The sequence below is a fragment of the Kogia breviceps genome, chromosome 4 (genome assembly GCF_026419965.1).
Source record: "Kogia breviceps isolate mKogBre1 chromosome 4, mKogBre1 haplotype 1, whole genome shotgun sequence".
Classification (NCBI taxonomy): Eukaryota; Metazoa; Chordata; class Mammalia; order Artiodactyla; family Physeteridae; genus Kogia; species Kogia breviceps.
In genome coordinates, this window is record NC_081313.1 from 42,162,527 (window position 1) to 42,185,503 (window position 22,977).

Here is a 22,977-nt window from a genome sequence, read left to right on the forward strand (position 1 = left end):
ATAGTGGCTGTATCAATTTACATTCCCACCAACAGTGCAAGAGGTTTCCCTATTCTCCACACCCTCTCCAGCATTTATTGTTTCTAGGTTTTTTGATGATGCCCATTCTAACTGGTCTTAGGTAATACCTCACTGTAGTTTTGATTTGCATTTCTCTAATGATTAGTGGTGTTGAATGTCCTTTCATATGTTTGTTGGCAATCTGTATATCTTCTTTGTAGAAATGTCGATTTAGGTCTTCTGGCTATTTTTGGATTGGGTTGTTTGTTTTTTTGATATTGAGCTGCATGAGCTGCTTGTAAATTTTGGAGATTAATCCTTTGTCAGTTGCTTCCTTTGCAAATATTTTCTCCCATTCTGAGGGTTGTCTTTTCGTCTCGTTTATGTATTCCTTTGCTTTGCAGAAGCTTTTAAGTTTCATTAGGTGTCATTTGTTTATTTTTGTTTTTATTTCCATTTCTCTAGGAGGTGGGTCAAAAACGATCTTGCTGTGATTTATGTCATAGAGTGTTCTGCCTATGTTTTCCTCTGAGAGTTTTAGTTTCTGGCCTTACATTTCAGTCTTTAATCCATTTTGACTTACTTTTGTGTGTGGTGTTAGGGATTGTTCTGATTTCATTCTTTTACATGTAGCTGTTCAGTTTTCCCAGCACCACTTATTGAAGAGGCTGTCTTTTCTCCATTGTATACTGTTGCCTCATTTATCAAAGATAAGGTGACCATATGTGTGGGTTTATCTCTGGGCTTTCTATCCTGTTCCATTGTTCTATATTTCTGTTTTTGTGCCAGTACCATACTGTCTTGATTACTGTAGCTTTGTAGTATAGTCTGAAGTCCAGGAGCCTGATTCCTCCAGCTCCGTTTTTCTTTCTCAAGATTGCTTTGGCTATTCGGGATCTTTAGTATTTCCATACAGGTTGTGCAATTTTCTGTTCTACTTCTATGAAACATGCCATTGGTAGTTTGATAGGGATTGCACTGAATCTGTAGATTGCTTTGGGTAGTACAGTCATTTTCACAATGTTGATTCATACAATCCAAGAACATAGTATAACTCTCCCTCCCTTTGTATCTTTAATTTCTTTCATCAGTGTCTTATAGTTTTCTGCGTACAGGTCTCTTGTCGGCTTAGGTAGGTTTTATTCCTAGGTATTTTATTCTTTTTGTTGCAGTGGTAAATGGGAGTGTTTCCTTAATTTCTCTTTCAGATTTTTCATCCTTAGTGAATAGGAATGCAAGAGATTTCTGTACATTAATTTTGTATCCTACTAGTTTACCAAATTCATTGATTAGCTCTAGTAGTTTTCTGGTAGCATCTTTAGGATTCTCTATGTATAGTATCATGTGACCTGCAAACAGTGACAGCTTTACTTCTTTTCCGATTTGGATTCCTTTTATTTCTCTTTCATCTCTGATTGCTGTGGCTAAAACTTCCAAAACTATGTTGAATAATAGTGGTGAGATTGGACATCATTGTCTTGTTCCTGATCTTCAAGGAAATGGTTTCAATTTTTCACCATTGAGAACGATTTTGGCTATGGGTTTGTCATATATGGCCTTTATTATGTTGAGGTAAGTTCCCTCTGTGCCTACTTTCTGGAGGGTTTTTATCATAAATGGGTGTTGCATTTTGTCAGAAGCTTTCTGCATCTATTGAGATGATCATATGGTTTTTCTCCTTCAGTTTGTTAATATAGTTTATCACACTGATTGATTTGCGTATATTGAAGAATGCTTGCATTGCTGGGATAAACCCCACTTGATCATGGTGTATGATCCTTTTAATGTGCTGTTGGATTCTGTTTGCTAGTGTTTTGTTGAGGATTTTTCCATCTGTGTTCATCGGTGATACTGGCCTCTAGTTTTTTCTTTGTGACATCTTTGTCTGGTTTTGGTATCAGGGTGGTGGTGGCCTCCTAGAAAGAGTTTGGAAGTATTCCTCCCTCTGCTATATTTTGGAAGCGTTTGAGAAGGATAGGTGTTATCTCTTCTCTAAATGTTTGATAGAATTTGGCTTTGAAGCCATCTGTTGCTTTGCTTTTGTTTGTTGGAAGATTTTTAATTTTTAATCACAGTCTCAGTTTCAGTGCTTGTCATTGGTCTGTTTATATTTTCTATTTCTTCCTGCTTCAGTCTCGGAAGGTTGTGCTTTTCTAAGAATTTGTCTATTTCTTCCAGGTTTTCCATTTTATTGGCATAGAGTTGCTTGTAGTAACCTCTCAGGATCCTTTGTATTTCAGCAGTGACCGTTGTTACTTCTCCTTTTTCATTTCTAATTCTACTGATTTGAGTCTTCTCCCTTTTTTTCTTGATGAGTCTGGCTAATGGTTTATCAATTTTGTTTATCTTCTCAAAGAATCAGCTTTTAATTTTCATGATCTTTGCTGTCATTTCCTTCATTTCTTTTTCATTTATTTCTGATCTGATCTTTATGATTTCTTTCCTTCTGCTAACTTTAGGGTTTTTTTGTTCTTTCTCTAATTGCTTTAGGTGTAAGGTTAGGTTGTTTATTTGAGATGTTTCTTGTTTCTTGAGGTAGGATTGTATTGCTATAAACCTCCCTCGTAGAACTGCTTTTGCTGCATCCCATAGGTTTAGGATCGTCGTGTTTTCATTGTCATTTGTTTCTAGGCATTTTTTGATTTCCTATTTGATTTCTTCAGTGACCTCTTGGTTATTTAGCAGTGTATTGTTTGGCCTCCATACATTTGTATTTTTGCAGATTTTTTCCTGTAATTGATAACTAGTTTCATAGCATCGTGGTCAGAAAAGACACTTGAAACAATTTCAGTTTTCTTAAATTTACCAAGACTTGATTTGTGACCCAGGATATGATCTATCCTGGAGAATGTTCTGTGTGCACTTGAGAAGAAAGTGTATTCTGTTGTTTTTGGATGGAATGTCCTATAAATATCAATTAAGTCCATCTTGTTTAATGTGTCATTTAAAGCTTATGTTTCCTTATTGATTTTCATTTTGGATCTGTCCATTGGTGAAAGTGGGGTGTTAAAATCCCCTACTTTGATTGTGTTATGTCGATTTCCACTTTTATGGTTGTTAGCATTTTCCTTATGTATTGAGGTGCACCTATGTTGGTTGTATAAATGTTTACAATCGTTATATCTTCTTCTTGGATTGATCCCTTGCTCATTATGTAGTGTCCTTTCTTGTCTCTTGAAACATTCTTTATTCTAAAGTCTATTTTATCTGATATGAGTATTGCTACTACTCCAGCTTTCTTTTGATTTCCATTTGCATGGAATATCTTTTTCCATCACCTCACTTTCAGTCTGTATGTTTTCCTAGGTCTGAAGTGGGTCTGTTGTAGACAGTATATGTACGGGTCTTGTTTTTGTATCCATTCAGCAAGTCTGTGTCTTTTGGTTGAAGCATTTAATCCATTTACATTAAAGGTAGTTATTGATATCTACGTTCCTATTACCATTTTGTTGTTTGGGATTTGTTATTGTAGGTCCTTTCCTTCTCTGTGTTTCCTGCCTAGAGAACTTCCTTTTTCGCATTTTTTGTAAAGCTGCTTTGGTGGTGCTGATTTCTCTTAGCTTTTGCTTGTTTGTAAAGTTTTTAATTTCTCCATAGAATTGGAATGAGATCCTTGCTGGGTAGAGCGATCTCGGTTCTAGGTTTTTCCCTTTCATCACTTTAAATATGTCCTGCCACTCCCTTCTGGCTTGCAGAGTTGCTGCTGAAAGATCCGCTGTTAAACTTATGGGGATTCCCTTGTTTGTTATTTGTTGTTTTTCCCTTGCTGCTTTTAATATTTTTTCTTTGGATTTAATTTTTGATCATTCAACTAATATGTGTCTTGTCTTGTTTCTCCTTGGATTTATCCTGTATAGGACTCACTGTGCTTCTGAACTTGACTATTTCCTTTTCCATATTAGGGAAGTTTTCAACTATAATCTCTTGAAATATTTTCTTAGTCCATTTCTTTTTCTCTTCTTCTGGGACCCCCTATAATTCGAATGTTGGTGCATTTAATGTTGTCCCAGAGGTCTCTGAGACCGGCCTCAATTCTTTTCATTCTTTTTTCTTTATTCTGCCTGCTATAGTTTTTTCCACTGTTTTATCTTCCTGTTCACTTATCCATTTTTCTGCCTTAGTTATTCTGCTATTGATTCCTTGTAGAGAATTTTTAATTTCATTTATTGTGTTGTTCATCATTGTTTGTTTGCTCTTTAGTTCTTCTAGGTCCTTGTTCAAAATTATCTGTATTTTCTCCATTCTCTTTCCATGATTTTGGATCATCTCTACTGTCATTACTCTGAATTCTTTTTCAGGTTGACCGCCTATTTCCTCTTCATTTGTTTGGTCTGGTGGGTTTTTATCTTGCTCCTTCATCTGCTGTGTGTTTCTCTGTGTTCTCAATTTGGTTAATTTACTGTGTTTGGGGTCTCCTTTTCGCAGGCTGCAGGTTCATAATTCCTGTTGTTTTTGGTGTCTGCCCCCAGTGGCTAAGGTTGCTTCAGTGGGTTGTGTAGGCTTCCTGGTGGAGGTGACTCGTGCCCATGTTCTGCTGAATGTGGCTGGATCTTGTCTTTCTGGTGGGCAGGACTGCGTCCGGTGGTGTGTTTTGGGGTGTCTGTGACCTTATGATTTTAGGCAGCCTCTCTGCTAATGGGTGGGGTTGTGTTTCTGTCTTGGTAGTTGTTTGGCATAGGGTGTCCAGCATTGTAGTTTGCTGTTTGTTCAGTGGAGCTTGGTCTTAGCATTGAGATGGAGATCTCTGGGAGAGCTTTCGCCATTTGATATTACTTGGAGCCTGGAAGTCTCTGGTGGACCAGTGTCATTAACTCGGCTCTTCCACCTCAGAGGCACAGGCCTGAAAACACGGCCAGAGCACCAAGACCCTGTCAGCCACATGGCTTGTGTTACAGCAAAAACTATCCCGCTCCTCAGAACAGTCCTCTACAGCTTTGAGTGGAATTCAGACTTTAGTGCAGTTCATGTAAAAATAAGCAACCCGAGTTCATACATCACATTGGTTTCCATCCACACTGTTCAGGGTCAGTGATACTCCTAAACTGCTAGTGTTGGAGGGTCTCTTGCAGAGGCGAGGATTGGCTTGGCTCACCGTGGGGACAAGGACACTGACCCTAATTTTTAAATGGACAAAAGATCTGAATAGACATTTTTGCAAAGAAGATACATAAATACACGAAGAAGATATATAAGTACATCTTTTCATATAAGTACATGAAAAGATGGTTGACATAATTAGGGAAATGCATTTCATAACCATATTGAGATACCTCACACTCACTAGGATGAGTATTTATTTTTTTTAGGTAATTAACAAAATGGTGTGGTTGTAAAAAATAGTTTAGCACTTCCCCAGCAATGTAAATATAGAATTACTGTAAGACCCAGCAATGCCATTCACTCATGGTATATAAGCAAAAGAATTGGAAATATGTTCAAACAGAAACTGTTGCATGAATGAATGTTCATAGCAGCATTACTCACAGTAGCCAAAAGGTGGAGATAATCCAAATGTCCATCAACTGGTAAACAAAATGGTGTACCCATATAGTGTGATATTATTCCACCATTGAAAGAAATGAAGTACTGATACATGCCACAACATGGATGAACTTTGAGAAGATTATGCTAAGTGAGGGAAGCCAAAGACAAAAGTCACACATTGTATGATTCCATATATATGGAATATCTAGAATAGGCAAATTCATGCAGACAGAAAGGTTGCCCGGGTCTGGTGGAGGAAAGATTGAGTAGTGTTTGCTTAAAGGGTACAGAGTTTTGGGGTAGTGAAAATATTCTAGAACTACATGGTAGTGATGGTTTCATATATTGTTAGTGTACTACATGTCATTAATAGTGAATTTTATGTGTGTTTTACCCAAGTAAAAATAGTGTTTGTTCACAGTGGGAAAGAGACATAATGGAATGAGTGAGGATGGGAGGTCAGCACTAGCTGCAAGAATTGGAGCAGGGAATGGCATCAGAGATGGTTAGATTAACTAAAAGGACAGTTGCTGAAAGGGGCTAGTGTTTTGGCCACTGACTGAGTAGAGAGATAACTATGGTTGAATTTCCTGTCTTCTGTTTTAGGAGACATAGTCCCAGGTGGTGATGGAAGCCTGATGACATTAACAAACTGGGTTTTTTGCTGAGTTAAAGCAGCATATTAGAAGATCCAAAATAGTGCTGTGCAGTAGAACTTTCTGTGGAAATATTCTCTCTGTGCTTTTCAAGTACAGAAGTCAACAGCCACATTTGGCTCTTGAGCATTTGAAATGGTGCTAGTGCAATTGAAGAGCTAAATGATTAATTTTATTTAATTTTAATTATTTTAAATTTAACTAGCCACATAGTGTCTACTGGGTATTATACTGGAAGGTGCTGATACAGAACATTTCTACCATAATACAAAGTTTTACAGGGCAGTGTTTGTTCAATAGTGTAGGTCTAGAATTCTCAGAAATAGTCTTCTCCCCCTATCCACAGGAGAGAATTAACTTACCAGATAAAACCACTCCAGTTCAGAATCACTTTGAGGCCACAGTGAGTTGGGGAACTGTGAGAAGAGATAGAGAAGGTGTACCTTAATGGGGAAGGGAGAAACTAGACATCATGTCTTACGGTTGTCTCTGAATCTTTTCCTCAAAGCTTCTAACCTAAGCAGTCTGAATTTGTTCCCTACAATTGTAGTAGGAAAAAAAGATGTATCTTTGGTATAATTTACGTAAGATATATAATTTTGTGATGTTGTATATGTGTTTTATTTACTTACAGAGGTAAAGAACTCAGAAGAACAGTATAATAAAATAGTAATACCAAATGAAGAAAGTGTAGTCATCTATTATAAGATTAGGCAGCAGCTTGCCAAATTGGGTAAAGAAATTGAAGAATATATTCACAAACCAAAATATTGCTTACCATTTCTACAACCAGGTCGTTTGGTAAAGGTATGTCATTATTTTTGTCATAAATTATTTCAATATTTAGTATTTTTTGGATGAAGCTTCCAATTTTTTTTTTATCTTGGTAAAATACAGTAGTTTTTTGATCTGTATTAATTTTATTCTTTTACCTGTTTCATGTGGCACTGATTAAGGAAGGAGGGGTCATGTGAAGGCCTTTTAATCGCTACTGATTTTCATTTGGGGAGATATAAATTGAAATGGACAGTTTGGGAATTAACATGAAATATTTCCAGTTATGAAATGCTGTCCCAGAATAACACAGTTTTAAGACCTGGGTGAATTCATTAGCTATAAAAGACTTCAGATATTCTCCAAACAAATACACCATATCATTTTTAACATTTATTTGCCAACTGAGAGATTCCTGTTATTGCTGTTCTAGAATCCCTTGAAATTTGGCAGTGATTTCTTTCTGTAATGTTAATTTCTTTTTTTTTTCTTTTTTTTAAGTTTAACAATGATCTTTCAAAAAAACATTTTATCAGGAAAACTCAAAGGTTTATTAGCCTGTAATGTGGGCATGATATCTAAATTGCCTTTTGGACATAAACATGCTTTACTTTCTTTTCAGGTAAAGAATGAAGGAGACGATTTTGGCTGGGGTGTAGTGGTGAATTTCTCAAAAAAATCAAATGTTAAGGTAAACTGTTGTCCTAAAAGTGGAATTGTATGTAAATTTTTAGTGAAATTTTTTTTCAGGCTCAGGAAATTGATCAGATTAGAAATACCATTACCCAGAAAAAGAAAGAAAAAAAGAAATAGCATTACCTTAAGAGAAACAGTAGTAAATTCTATATAAGGAATTAATTTTTTGAATAATCATAAATTTTATTCTTAAAGTGGTATGGTTATTTTCCTAACACTATCACAGATTTTAATTTCATGACAGTTTTGCATTTCTTCTCTGAGTTCACCAGTCATTTTTATAAATTTACTGTTTAAATTGAATATTAGAAAAAATTAGCATCTGACACTGAAAATTGGGATTTTGATTCAGGTATATGTTAGAGACTTAAAAGAAAGAACTTAGGAAAGCTGGTTAATTTTACTTACTCTCTCTACATGAAGGCAATAATAAAGTTGCTTTTGGTCATTATTTATATAAATAATCTGAAAAGATTATGTATATATAATGTCAAGGATGATTTTGATAATTTGTTAGAAAAATGATTACCTCAAAATTAAATCAGCCTTTCTGTCTATTATATTTTCTTTACCTGCAGTAGGCACCAACCAACAGGTGCCAATATATGACCTCAGGCAAGACATGCTGAATCTTCATGCCTGTTTTTTCTTTTCTTTAAAATGAAGGGTTTGCATGAGATGATTTCATGATTTTGTCATTAACTTCTTTGTCCCACCTATGTGTAAAGGCAATTGAGAATTAAGCTTTGGGATTGAAAGTTAGTCCTGAAATATGTAAATGAACTTTGAGATACTGAAGCCATTTGTTGTGGAGAAATAATTAAGTTCATAGGTTTGTGATAGGAGTTTTGATTAATGATCTATGATTAATCCCACTGAATATATTATTACTGTTTTCATAATTTACAGGAATGTTTTTCAAAGTATTGTCACACTCATTGTCTCATTTGATTCTAATTTAAGAAGCATTCATTGACCATAGACACAATTCCTGTACTCACTCGTTTTATGAACAGAGGCAAGCAGATAATGAAAATTTAAGGCAGAATATGAAATACTTCAGTAAAGATATAAGCAAAGTGTATTTGGAGCAGGAGGAAGAAGAAATTTTGTCTGAGCTATTAGAGATGGCACCTGAGAAGGAAGAGAATTTAAAATTTTAAATGGAACCTTGAACACTGAAGTAGAATTTCATTTGATGGATATTCACTGGTGGAAGTAGTATGCAGCAGGCACAGAACATTTCAGATGAAGGGAAGGGAGTAAAATTAAAAGTATTGAGGTTAATCATAGAAAGTATTTAAAATACAGATTTTGAGTATGTTGGGTCTAGATTTAAATATTTGAAAGCAGTGGCAAGCCTTTGAAGGTTAATTGGTTGGTTGATTGGTTTGCTTGGGGTTTTTTTTTCCCCCAGTTTTATTGAGATACAGTTGACATACAGCATTATATAAATTTAAAGTGTACAATGTGATGATTCGACTTACATACATCATGAAATGATTACCACAATACATTGAGTGAACACCCATTGTCGTAGCATATAGATACATTAAAGAAATTTTAAAACCCTTTTTTCCTTGTGATGAGAATTCTTAGGATTTACTCTCTTAACTTTCATGTATAACATCACTGTTTTAATTATAACATTATAATTAACAGCACTGTTGATTATATTTATCATGTACATTATATCCCTAGTATTTATTTATAACTAGACATTTATATCTTTTTATTACTTTCATCTAATTCCCCCTTCCCCTATCCCTGCCTCTGGAAACCACAAATCTCATCTCTGTCTATGAGTTTGTTTGTTTGGGGAGCATAATTGACTGACAACACTGTTAGTTCCTATTACACAACATAATGATATATTCTGTACATTTCAAAATATTCATAGTGGTAATTCTTGTTGTCACCAGGAAAAGATATTACATAGTTGTAGACTATATTCCCCACACAGTACATTTCATGCCTGTGACTCATTTATTTAGTAACTGAACATTTGTACCTAGTAATCTCTCTCACCTATTTCTCTCCTCCTCCCCTCCCCTTCCCTCTGGCAGCCATCTTTTCTGTGTATCAGTGACTCTGTTTCTGTTTGGTTATGTTTGTTCACTTGTTTTGTTTGTCATATTCCACATTTAAGTGAAGTGATCTAGTATTTGTCTTTCTCTGTCTGGCTTATTTCATTTAGTGTAATACTCTCCGGGTCCATCCATGTTGTTGCAAATGGCAAGGTTTCATTCTTTTTCGTGGCTTAGTAATATTCCTGTATGTGTGTTTGTATGTGTGGGAGAGAGAGAGACATCTTTCCTCTATTGATGGCACTTGGGTTGCTTCCATATCTTGGCTATTATGAGATATACAGTAATACTGCAAGGAACATAGGCGTGTGCATATATCTTTTTGAATAATAGTGTTTTTGTTTTCTTCAAATAAATAGGATTGGAATTGCTGAATCATTTGGTAGTTATATTTTCACTTTTTTGAGGAACCGCCATACTGTTTTCCATAGTGGCTGCACCAGTTTACATTCCCACCAACAGTGCACAGGAGTTCCCTTTTTTCCATATCCTCACCAACATTTTTATTTCTTGTCATTTTGATAATAGTCATTCTGTCAGGTGTAAGGTGAATAGCTCATTGTGGTTTTGATTTGCAATACCCTTACGATTAGTGATGTTACATGTTTTCATGTACCTGATGGCCACCCTAATGACTTCTTTGGAAAAACATCTACTCAGGCCCTCTGCCATTTTTTAATCAGGTTGTTTGGTTTTTTTGATGTCGAGTTTCATGAGTTCTTTGTATATTTTGGATATCAACCCCTAATTGGATATATCGTTTGCAGATATCTTTTCCCATTCAGTCAATGATCTTTTAGTTTTGTTCATAGTTTCCTTCACTGAGTAAAACCTTTTCAGTTTGATTTAGTCCCATTTGTTTATTTTTTCTTTTGTTTCCCTTCTGAGGAGACAGAGCCAAAAACATATTAACCAATACCAGTGTCGAAGACTTTACTGCCTGTGTTTACTTCTAGAAGTTTTATAGTTTCACACCTTACATTTAAGTCTTTAATCCATTTTGAATTTATTTTTGAGCATAGTGTGGGAGAGTAGTCTGGTTTGATTCTTCTATGTGTAGCTGTCCAGTTTTCCCAACACCATTTGTTGAAGAGGCTGTCTTTTCCCCATTGTATATTCTTGCCTCCTTTGTCATAGATTAATTGCCCATATAATAGTGTGGGTCTATTTCTGGACTCTATTCTGTTCCATTGATCTATGTGTCTTTTTTTTTAAACGCCAGTACCGTGCTGTTTTGATGACTGTAGCTTTGTAGTATAGTTTTGAATCAGGGAGTATAATACCTCCAGTTTTTGTTTTTCTTTCTCAAGGTTGTTTTGGCTCTTTGTGGTCTTTTGTGTTTCCATACTTTTTTTTTTTTTTTTTTTTTTTTTTTTTGCGGTATGCAGGCCTCTCTGTTGTGGCCTCTCCCATTGTGGAGCACAGGCTCGGGACGTGCAGGCTCAGCAGCCATGGCTCACGGGCCTAGCTGCTCCGTGGCATGTGGGATCTTCCCGGACTGGTACACCAACCCATGTCCCCTGCATCGGCAGGCGGACTCTCAACCACAGCGCGACCAGGGAAACTCTCCATACATATTTTAGGATTATTTGTTCTAGTTATGTGAAAAATGCCATTGGTGTTTGATAAGGATTGTTTGGAAACTATAGATTGCCATGGGGAATATGGTCATTTTAACAACATTAATTCTTCCAGTCTACGATTACAATATTCCTTTCATGTGTTCGTGTTGTCTTCAGTTTCTTTCATTACTGTCATGCACTTTCCCTATATAGTATAGTATAGTTTTCTTATGGTACAGGTCTTTTACCTCCTTAGTAAGATGTAGTCCTAGGTATTTTATTCTCTTTGGTGCAATTGTGAATGGAATTGTTTTCTTGATTTCTCTTTCTGATAGTTCTTTGTTAATGTATAGAAATGAAGCAGATTTCTGTATATTAATTTTGTATCCTGCAACTTTACTGAATTCATTGATGAGTTCTAGTAGTTTTTGGTGGCATCTTTAGGATTTTCTATGTATAGTGTCGTGTCATCTGCAAACAGTTAAAGTTTTACTTCTTCCTTTCCAATTAGGATTCCTTTTATTTCTTTCTCTTGTCTGATTGCTGTGGCTAGGACTTCCACTACTGTGTTGAATAGAAGTGGCAAGAGTGGACATCTTTGTTTTGTTCCGGATCTTAGAGGAAATGCTTTCAGCTTTTTTACCATTGTGTATGGTGTTAATTGTGGATTTGTCATGTATGGCCTTTATTATGTTGAGGTATGTTCCCTCTGTACCTACTTTGTTGAGAGTTTTTATTGTAAATGGGTGTTGAATTTTATCAAAAGCTTTTTCTGCATCTGTTGAGATGATCATGTGATTTTTATTCTTCAGTTTGTTAATGTGGTGTTTCATTGACTGATTTGTGGATAATGAACTGTCCTTGCATCCCTGAGATAAATCCCACTTGATCTTGGCTTTGGTCTTTTTAATGTAGTATTGAATTTGGTTGGCTAATATTTTGTTTAGGATTTTTGCATTTATGTTCAGCAGTGATACTAGCTTCTCATTTTTTTGGTGATATCTTTGGTTTTGGTATCAAGGTGGTGATGGCCTTGTAGAAGGAATTTGGAAGTGTTCCTTCCTCTACAATTTTTTGGAATAATTTGAGCAGGATAGTTGTTAACTCTTCCCTAAATGTTTACTAGAATACACCTGAGATGCCATCTTACACATCTTCACTTTCTTGGCAATGTTCTTTAAAGCACGAAAGTTTTAAATTTTGATACAGTCCAATTTCTTTTGTTGTTGTTGTTACTTAGGCTTTTGATGTCATATATAAGAAACCACTGCCAACATCAAGATCATGAAGATTTACCCCTATGTTTTTTCTAAGTTTTAAAGTTTTAGCTCTTAACATTTAGGTCTTTGTTCAGTTTTGAGCTGATTTTTATATGTGACTTAAGATAAGAATCCAACTTTTTTCTTGTCCTAGGACTATTTGTTGGAAAATTCTTTTCTCATTAAATGATGCTGGCACCCTTGTCAAAACTCAGATGATCATGGACACATGAGTTTATTTCTGGATTCTCAGTTCTGTTAAGTTGATGTATATCTTTATCCTTCTGCCAGTACCATACTGTCTGTATTATTGTATCTTTGTAGTTAAGGTTTGAAGAAATGGATTGGTAAGACCTCCACCTTTATTCAAGATTGTGTTGTTGACTCTTCTGTGACCCTTACAAGTCCATGTGAATTTTATTATCTGTCAATTTGTACAAAGAAGTTAGCTGGGATTCTAAAAGGGATTTCATTTAATCTTTAGATCATTTTGGAGAGAGTATTGTGAGCTTAACAACTCTTGAGTCTTTCAATTGTGAACATGGGAAGTTTTCCCATTTTTTAAGATCTTTTGAAATTGCTTGCAACAATAATTTGTTTTCTGAGTATAAATTTTGTACTTCTTTTGTTAAATTTATTCCTGAGTATTTTAATCTTTTGATGTTATCATAAATGGAATTTTGATTTCATTTTTTAATATTTCATGGCAAGTATATATTAACACATTTGACTTTATGTATTGATCTTGCATTCTGTAACTTTGCTAACTTTATTAGTTCTAATAGTGGGTTCTTTAGGATTTTCTTGTCTGCAAATAGAGGTAGTTTTACTTCTCCCTTTCCATTCTGGGTGCATTTTATTTCCTCTCTTTGCCTAATAGGCCTGGCTAGAACCTCCAGTACAATATTAATGGAACAGATGCCCTTGTCTTTTTCCTAATCTTGAGCGGTGGGGGGAACATTCATTCTTTCACCATTAAGTATGTTTTCATAAGTGTCCTTTATTGAGCTGAGGAAGTTTCCTTCTTTTCCTAGTTCGTTGAGTGTTTTTGTCATGAGAGTTGTTTTTTGTCAGATGCTTTTTATATGCCTATTCAGATACTCATGTGGTTGTTTTTTGTTCTCTTTTGTATTTAATCTGATGAAGTATATTATATTAACTGACTTTCAAATACTAAACCAACTTTGGATTCCTGGGATGAATTGTACTTGTTCATTCTCTGTTATCCTTTTTCTGTGTTAATGGATTTGGTTTGCTAATATGTTGTTAAAGACATTTGCATCCATATTCAAAGGAGATAATGGTTTGTAATTTTCTTTTCTTTTGCTGTCTTTCCCTGGGTTTGGTGTCAGGGTAATGCCTGCCTCACATAATGAGTTAGGAAGTGTTACCCTCCTCTTCTATTTTTTGGAGGAGTTTTTTAAGAATTTATATTAATTCTTCAAATATTTGGCTGTGAGGTCACCTGCCTGGGCTTTTCTTTGTGGATTGTTTATTGATTGTTAAATCAGTTTATTTGTTATAGGTCTGTTCAGTTTGTCTGTTTCTTCTAGAAACAGTTTCAGTGATTTGTCTTTTTAGGAATTAGTCCATTTCATCTAAGTTACCTAATTTAGTGGTGTACAGTTGTTCATAATATTGCTTTTTAATCCTTTTTATTTCTGTAAAGTTGTTAATAATGTCTCCTTTCATTTCTTTTTTTTTTAACAGCTTTATTGGAGTATAATTGCTTTACAATGGTGTGTTAGTTTCTGCTGTATCACAAAGTGAATCAGCTATACGTATACATATATCCCCATATCCCCTCCCTCTTGCTCTCCCTCTTGCTCTCCCTATCCCACCCCTCTAGGTCACAAAGCACCGAGTTGATCTCCCTGTGCTATGTGGCTGCTTCCCACTAGCTATCTATTTTACATTTGGTAGTGTATATATGTCCGTGCCACGCTCTCACTTCATCCCAGCTTACCCCTTCCTCTTTCATTTCTGAAAATGAAAACCTAGCTAAAAGTTTATCAGTTTTGTTCGTCTCAAAGGATCAGCTTTTGGTTTCATTGATTTTTCTTTATTTTTAAGTTTCATTAATTTCTGCTCCAATCTTTATCATTTCCTTCCATCTCCTAGCTTTAGATTTAGTTTGTGGTTCTTTGTCCATTGTCTTAAACTGGAAGATTAGGTTATTAATTTGAGATTTTCTTCTTTTATAATACATTTATACCAATGTCTTTTATAAGACATTTATACCAATAAATTTCCATCTGCAAGGATTTTAGCTACATAAATTTTGGCATATTGTGTCTTCATTTTCATTCATTTCAAAGTATTTTTTAATTTCCCTTTCGAGTTCTTTGACCCATTGGTTATTTAAGAATGTGTTAATTTCCATATATATATGAATTTCCTAAATTTCTATCTGCTTTTGATTCTAATTTCATTCTGTTGTTGAGAACATACTTGATATTATTTCATTCCTTTTGAATTTAATGAAGTTTGTGCAGTGACCTAACATGTCCTCTCCTGCAGAATGTTTCATGTGCAGTTGAGAAGAATGTGTATTCTCTTGAGGTAAAATGTTCTTTAGGTATCTGTTAGGTCTAGTGTTTTTTAGAGTGTTGTTTAGGTCTTCTGTTTCTTCCCTTGCAGATCCTTCTATCTAGTTGTTTTATGCATTTTTAAAAGTGGGGTATTGAAGTCTCTTAACTATTATTGTTGAAATGTTATTTCTTCCTTCATTTCTGTCAATTTTTGCTTCATGTGTTCTGTGTTCTGCTAAAGTGTGTTTCATCTTATGATTAGTATAGCCCACTTCAGCTTTCTTTTGATTGTTGTTCATATGCTCTATCTCTTTCCATCTTTTTTACTTTCAGTCTTTTTCATATCAATTAATTTAAACTATGTCTCCTATAGACAGCATGGTTGGATATTGTTTAATCTGAAAAATCTCTGCCTATCGATTGGGCTGCTTAATGCATTCACATTTAATGTTATTGGTATGACTAGATTGATGGCTGTCTTTTTTTGTTTTCTATGTTTCATTTCTTTTTTTGTTTTTCTGTTCCTCCTTTAGTGCTTTCTTTTGCATTGAGTACCTATTTCATGGGCTTTTTTCTCTCCCTATATTTTTTGTTATTTTCTTAGTGGTTGCTAGGGCTTTCCATATACATATTAACAGAATAAGCTTCAGATTTATACTAACTTAATTCCAGTTAGATATAGAAACATTACTCTTTTATGCCTCTGTTCCATTTTCCCTCTTTTTGTGGTGTATATGTTATAGATATTATACCTATAAATGTTACAAACCCAACAATACATGTTATAATTATTACTTTATATAATGTTATGACTTTTTAAGACGCTTAGAGGAGAAAGGAGAGTAAGTATATATTTATAATTTCTGTTTTACCTTATTTATCATTTCTGGTTATCTTTCTTAATTCCTATGAATTCAACTTACCATCTAGATTTATTGACTTAGCCCAATACTGCTTTGCTTCCACCTACTTCCTTTGTGCTATTATTGGCAAATATACTACATTTCTGTTATAGGCTCAGCAGTCTCAACAATTTGATATATACATTTTGGTTTATATAATTAGTTTTTAAGTCATTTAAGAGAAAAGGAAATAGTCAATTATTTTTTCTTTTATAATTACCATTACCAGAGTTGTTTCTTCATGTGGATTCAGTATTACGACTGGTGTCACTTACTTTCAGCCTCAAGAACTTCCTTTAGTGTTTTCTGTAAAGCTGGTATGCCAGCAAAATTTCTCTGTTTTTTGTTTATTCGGGAATGCTTGTTTTTGAACAATAACTTTGCCTGCATATAGATTTCTTGGTTAGGAGGTCTATTCTGTGAATATGCTAACCCACTGCCTCTGGCCTCCATCATTTCTCCTGAGAAGTTTCTGCTATTAACCTTATTGTAGTCTCCTTGTAAAAAATAAGTCTTGTTTTTCTCTTATTCCTTTCAAGATTTTCTGTTTATGTTTAGTTTTTGCATTTTTGCTGTGATATGTGTATTTGGGCATCTTTTTGCATTTACTCTGTTCAGAGTTCATTGAGTTTCCTGTAGATTGTTTTTCAATTATTTTTGGTAAGTTTTCAGCCATTATTTTATTAAAATATTTTTTCATTACTTCTTTCCTCTTTTTCTGGTATTCCCATTATGTTTATGTTGTCATAAACATAACAAACGTAACCTACATTTCTCTGTGGCTTTGTTCATTTTTCTTCCTTTTTTTTTTCTCCTCGGTTTTTGGATTGTATCATCTCTTCCAGCCTATCTTCAAATTTGTTAATGCTTTCTTGTACTTCACATATGCTGTTGAATTCCTCTAGTGAGTTTTTCATTTCAGGTATTTCACTTTTGAAATCCAGAATTTCCTGTTGGTTCTTTTAATCATATCTATCTATTGATATTCTCTTTGATTGTTATTGTCAATCAAATTGGGACATTGATTATTGTCCCTTCCTTTACTTCTTTAATTATGGTTCCATAGTTCTTTGCGCATATTTATAATGGCTACCTTTAAGACTTTGTTTAATCCAACATCTGGTCACTCTCACAGGCACTTTCTGTTGCCTGCTTTTTTTTCTGTTTTATAGGTAGGTTATGGTTCATACTTTTCTGTCTTTGTCCATGTCTCATAATTTTTCCTTAGAAATTGGACATTTTAAATAATATATTGTAGCACTCTTGGTACTGGTTTCCCCCACCCCCCAAGCCAGGTTTATTGTTGTTATTTGCTGTTTATATGTTTCATGAGCAGCTAGATTTTTTGAGTAAAGTGTATTCCACCTCCCTCTTCCCCCTACAGTGCTGAACCGTTTATGTTTCTCCTTGGCACAGTCATGGAAATGCCCATAGTTACTCTGGGATGACAGTGGTTTTAAAAAGTGTCTCTTTGTGTCTTTCCCTGAACATACCCTTCTGTTAAGCCCCACTAACTGCAAGAGGCTCCTCAAAGCTTTCCCCCCACCCCCACCCCAGGGTTCTCTCCTGTAAACTAGCTGGCCTCCATATTTTGTCTGTATTTCCAGTGATTCTACACATTTCCTCCATTTGTCTTTCACCATGGCCTTCACTGTTTTTGAGCATGCTCTGACTTCCCCAGCCTCTATTGCAAATGAAATCACTTTCTTTTGGAAAGCATCAAGAGCTGTTTTAAGGCCTGATTCTCCTCCCAGGCACAATCTCTGAGCCAAGTTCTAAAGCTTGGTGTAGGAACAGTGGTCCACTTCTCTCTGGGTGACACTCCTGCTTTAGGCCCTGAGGGCTAAGTGGAGCATAAGAGCCTCACATCTTCTCAGCTTGCCTCTTCCAGCTTGGAATCAATGTCTTATAAGCCAGGACAAGGGCAGTTGAGGCCCCACTATTCTCAGCAGTGCTGCCCCCAAGATAGTCTCTGGCTAAGCAGTGGGGACAGGGCAGAAAAGGGGAGCCCCCACCTCTCAGCTCCTACAGTCCCCTACTTGCCCATAACTTAGCCCTAGCAATAGGTCGGTGGGAGCAGGATAAGAAATGCTGATATCATGCTCTTCCTGGAAAGATAGACCTCTACCTGAGATTTGCAGGCGGAGCAGCCCTCCTGTGTTCTAGGATTCACCAGTCTGCAATTCCTGTTTTCTTGAGTTAGGAAGGAGTGAGAAGGGAGTGGTCTTGGTTTAGATATCACAAATTCTTACTGAATTTTCATAGATTTCCTTGAATATGTTTCTTCCTTTGCTATATGCCCTTAGAACCATTTCCAGAGACTTTAAATGGTTGGGTTTTTATAATTTTCTCCAGTTTTGCTGGGGAGCAGATTTGTGGAGCTCCTTATGCTGTCATGCTGGTAGTTGACAGGTTTTACATTTTTTAAGGAGAAAAATCATAGCGAATATAATTGCATTCACACAGACACACTGTGGATAGGTTTCTTAATTATTTGTCTCTACTGGTCCTTAATCCATGTATAAAAATAGTGCCAGTTGATGAGAGTTCTTTTAGGCAAAGATGCAATGGGGAATAGAGGAACACATTCATTTTATTCTGTTTCAATTGATGGTGAAACTGATTTTTCCATTGAGCTCTTTACATTTGTTCACTAAAAATATGAAGTACATTTTTATTAATTTTGTAATCTAGGTGAGAATACTAATTCAAAGATTTTTGTGGTCAGTTGGGTTTGCTAGAGAGAGAGGCATCAACTTAAAAATTTTACACAACCTAAAAGCTGAGAATTATGTTTTATTTGGTGGATTTACTGAGAAGCCAGTATATTTGAGGAAAAGTCATAAAATTATAAATCACATAAGTTCATTTAGTCCCATGTAATTAATTCCTGTTGATCTGGATGAAGTTGTCAGGTTCTCTATTAAAGTTTTGTAATTTCTTACCTAGTTCAGGGATATGACCTAAAAGTTACAAGGAATAATATTTACCAAAGATTTCTTTTATGCATCTTCTTTTATGAATCTTCATTTTTTTAAAAGCATCAGAGTAAAACAGTGATTGTCTATAAATGACAAGACTTAAAATGGCATGGTTAAAGATCTGATTACAGTGCAATTGACAAGAAACTTGGGTGTTTCTGTAACATACAACATTTTAAGATAATTATGAGTTATAACTAATAACATACTAGAGCATATCAGATTTTTAGGAATTAAATTTGTGTAATCTACACTAATGACATTTACCTATACAATATAACCTTAGAAAATTTATCTCCAATAAATGGCAATGCTCCTCAAGTAATTTAACATACCAAATAAGCCTAATTAGTTTAACATTCCTTTTTGAGATGTCTCAGAATTTCTTTGAAGCATCCTAGAGTTAGCTGGAGGTCAAAAGAACTTCATTTAGAATTTTATGTTTGGGAAGTTTGTCAAAAATATCAAAAAGTTTCAAAACACTTGGTAAAATCACTGTGAAACAATACTTGTTCACTTAACCAGAGTGATTAAAGATTTCACAAACAAATACAGATCCACTTAAAGGCAAAGAAACTCATAAAATCTGTTATCAAAAGCAGTACTCCAAGAAAACTTTGTTCTCTTAACAGAGAGGAACCAAATCCAGTCTTGCACCAGCCTACTTTTGATAAGAAAATTCATTTGCATAATCAAATTTAATCTAATCCCAGCCTAACCATGTACAAAACTCCTTTTCAGGGTTCCTTTTACAAACCTTCCACAGTTTTCTGTACTCTTATTAGTTTGTCCCTTATTTTTTCATCTAAAAACAACTGGCTCTAGGACAAAACATTCTTTCCCCTTAACGAAATATATTTTCATTCCTCATGCCTTCTTTTGCATACATTTCATTTTCCTTACATACTGAAATGTTTCCCTTACTATCTTTAGTAACTTTAACTACGTATTACAATTTTAACCCTTAAAAACCTTAATCTCTAGAAAAAAGCCAACAAGCAGCAGGTAATTGTGAACTTTTTGTCATACCAGCATTTCCTGGTTGGAATATTCCATAACCTAGAGACATCCATCTTCTCATAGCATAATTACTTTCCTCAATGTGCTATAAGATGTGTCTAATAAACCCAAATTAGTTGTAAGGAGACAGAGGTAGGTAAATTTAGACCTGTTTAGCAACTAATGTTCTAGTTTTTTATCTTATTTGAAATAACCTGGATATTCAGTGAATTCCCATCATTTAACTTAACTTAGCAAAACTCAAGTTTCCAAAAATCTGGAAAAACTATTTTATAGAGACATACCCAAAGCATAATTATTCCTAAAAGAGTTCACCTGAAAACTCTTACCTCACTTACCTTTACTTTGTAAAGTATGAAAATCATACCAAGTTAAATTTTTTCTTGCTGACAAACTATATAACAGAAGTAATATGAATTTATTGATCTTCAGTAAACCTAGGTACAATAAAAGTCAGACATGTCTGTATTGATATTTCCTAGATCATGTGAACCTGAAATTCATTCTGGCCAGTTTCTTTTTTTATATATATAACTTTATTTATTTTTAGCTGTGTTGGGTCTTCGTTTCTGTGCAAGGGCTTTCTCTAGTTGCAGCAAGCAGGGGCCACTCTTCATCGCAGTGCACGGGCCTCTCACTGTTGCGGCCTCTCTTGTTGCCGAGCACAGGCTCCAGACGCACAGGCTCAGTAGTTGTGGCTCACGGGCCCAGTTGCTCCGCGGCATTTGGGATCTTCCGAGACCAGGGCTCGAACCCGTGTCCCCTGCATTGGCAGGCAGATTCTCAACCACTGCGCCACCAGGGAAGCCCCCAGTTTCTTTTATATTTAGAAATATTTTGTTTATAAGCACTTGTAAGTCAATTAAGTAGAACTCTTTTATAAGTTTGATTTTGGTAATGTTTTCCAGAGGTAGAGACATCTCATATATAATGTACACACATACATATAAACAGACAAAATCAGAGATCTCACAGCTTCACTTTAAAAAGTTAAGAATCAGGTATTAAAATATAAACTTACTAGTTTATAAATAACAGTTGGAATAAGTTAAATTTGCTGAGATGAGTAGGGCTTCACTATTTGTGGAAGTTTTTTGCGGTACGCGGGCCTCTCACTGTTGTGGCCTCTCCCATTGCGGAGCACAGGCTCCGGACGCGCAGGCTTAATTAGCGGCCGTGGCTCACGGGCCCAGCCGCTCCGCGGCATGTGGGATCTTCCCGGACCGGGGCACGAACCCGCGTCCCCTGCATCGGCAGGCGGACTCTCAACCACTGCGCCACCAGGGAAGCCCTGTGGAAAAGACTTTTAAGATTTGTATTTGTCCTTGATAAACTTTTAAGGAGGCTATGAATTAGATTTGGGGTGAGGGAGCCTTTCCAGAGGACTTGAGCTTAAAAAGTCCTACCTCCCCCACCCCGTGGCCTTTTTCTTCTAGGTTTCAGGTTTTACCAGACTGAGCTAATTTGACTCACTTTCAAGTCACTGTGGGCTGTATTTACATTTCTAATTTGTAGAGATTTACAAGACAAAGACAGTTGCTTTTAATTGTCTGAAGAACTGGTCTTCTGCCAAAATGATATTAAAGATTGATTTACCCAACTATATTTTCTTTAATTTGCTTTTTTTAAATATCAGATTTCCAACTAAACTGAAAATTGAGTTCTATGTATTAGAACTTTAGGGTTCAATTTATCTTGCTTTCAAAGGTTTGCATAAGGCATTTAACAAAGACCCTCTTTCTGATTGCATAGGTTAGACCCAGAGCAAAATCTTTATTCTTATTAGCCCCTGAATATTAGCTCCCAGTCTTGTGCCATATTGAGGAAAGAAGATGAATATTTCTAGAGTTTATGGAATATTCCAATTAGGAAATGCTGGTATGACAAACAGTTCACAATTTTATTTGCTGCTTGTTGGTTTTCACTAGAGTTTAAGGTATTTAAGTGTTCCTTTTACTGTGTGGGTTCAGGTAACCCTACTGGTTTCTGTTAGTATGTTTAATTAATATTGTCTGAAGGGCAGATTTATATGCCCTATCCTGTACTTCCAGGCAGGGGCAGCATTCCCCAGTGAAACATGTCTATCTCACAATATAATCAGGCAAAAGATATGTAACCATCTTATATAAGATCTATTTAAATATACCAAATTTTATAAACTTTATCTCAGTTCTGTCAACTTTTGTACCTTTAACTTTAGTTTGTATTAGGACACTATCAACATATCTTTGTCTTATAAGGAGTCCAGAAACTTTTCTTTTTATCCCAACCATTTAATCTGTTTTTATATAAAAGGCTTTGGGATTCCCAATGAGATGTTGAGGCAAAGGACTCAGGCCCCTTTGTTGATTTTTTTAAACTTGATTAATTGGCCCAAGCAATTGTTGGTCAGTTATCTCAGTGCAATTTTTTCAAACTTTGTTTTACCCCAGACTTGTTTGGAGCCCTTTAATGTTGGGGACCAATAGAGGGGTCCCTTTGACCCATCCAATCTTAGGTAGTGTTGTATCAGAACCTTTTGTTTTAATCCCATTGACATCCATTTTATCTATTCTATTTTAAAATAACCATGTAAGAATTTCTTTATCCATTTGGGACGACGCCCTTTAAAATTTCTACCTTTCTGTGAAGAAGTCTTTAGACTTTCTCTTCAGTTTTTTTCTTACTTCCCTGTTAATCAACCTAATTAACGTGAATTATCCTAGTGTGTTTATTAGCATCTGTAAGACCCATGAAGGGAAAGCAGAGTGTATAAATAAAGCTTCCCAAGCCATGTTTTCTTTTCGTTTGTTTGGGTTAAATTAAAGGAGTTCTCAGGTTAATCATTTTATCTTTTTCCACCTTCTGATTTGATTTTTTCATAGGTACCAATAGAACAGCTGTTTATAATGAGAGCTCTAAAAATTTACCAGTTTAGAAGTTTCTCAAATTTAAAAGATCCATCATCTGGCCATTAACGAGATATATCTTAATAGGGACTCAAACCAATAAAATGCAAGAGGCATGCCCACAAGACTGTGAAGGA

The 22,977-nt window shown here is 35.4% G+C and overlaps 1 protein-coding gene across 3 annotated transcripts in view; it reads left to right on the forward strand.

Annotated features, from left to right (window-relative positions):
* The window catches only part of MTREX (Mtr4 exosome RNA helicase), a 136,344-nt gene that overhangs the window by 69,369 nt on the left and 43,998 nt on the right, over positions 1 to 22,977 (forward strand). For all 3 annotated transcript variants that reach the window (XM_059061115.2, XM_067030974.1, XM_067030975.1), the window contains 2 exons: positions 6,775 to 6,947; positions 7,537 to 7,605. In XM_059061115.2, the coding sequence (XP_058917098.1) occupies positions 6,775 to 6,947; positions 7,537 to 7,605 (242 nt within the window). The remainder of the gene's footprint in view (positions 1 to 6,774; positions 6,948 to 7,536; positions 7,606 to 22,977) is intronic.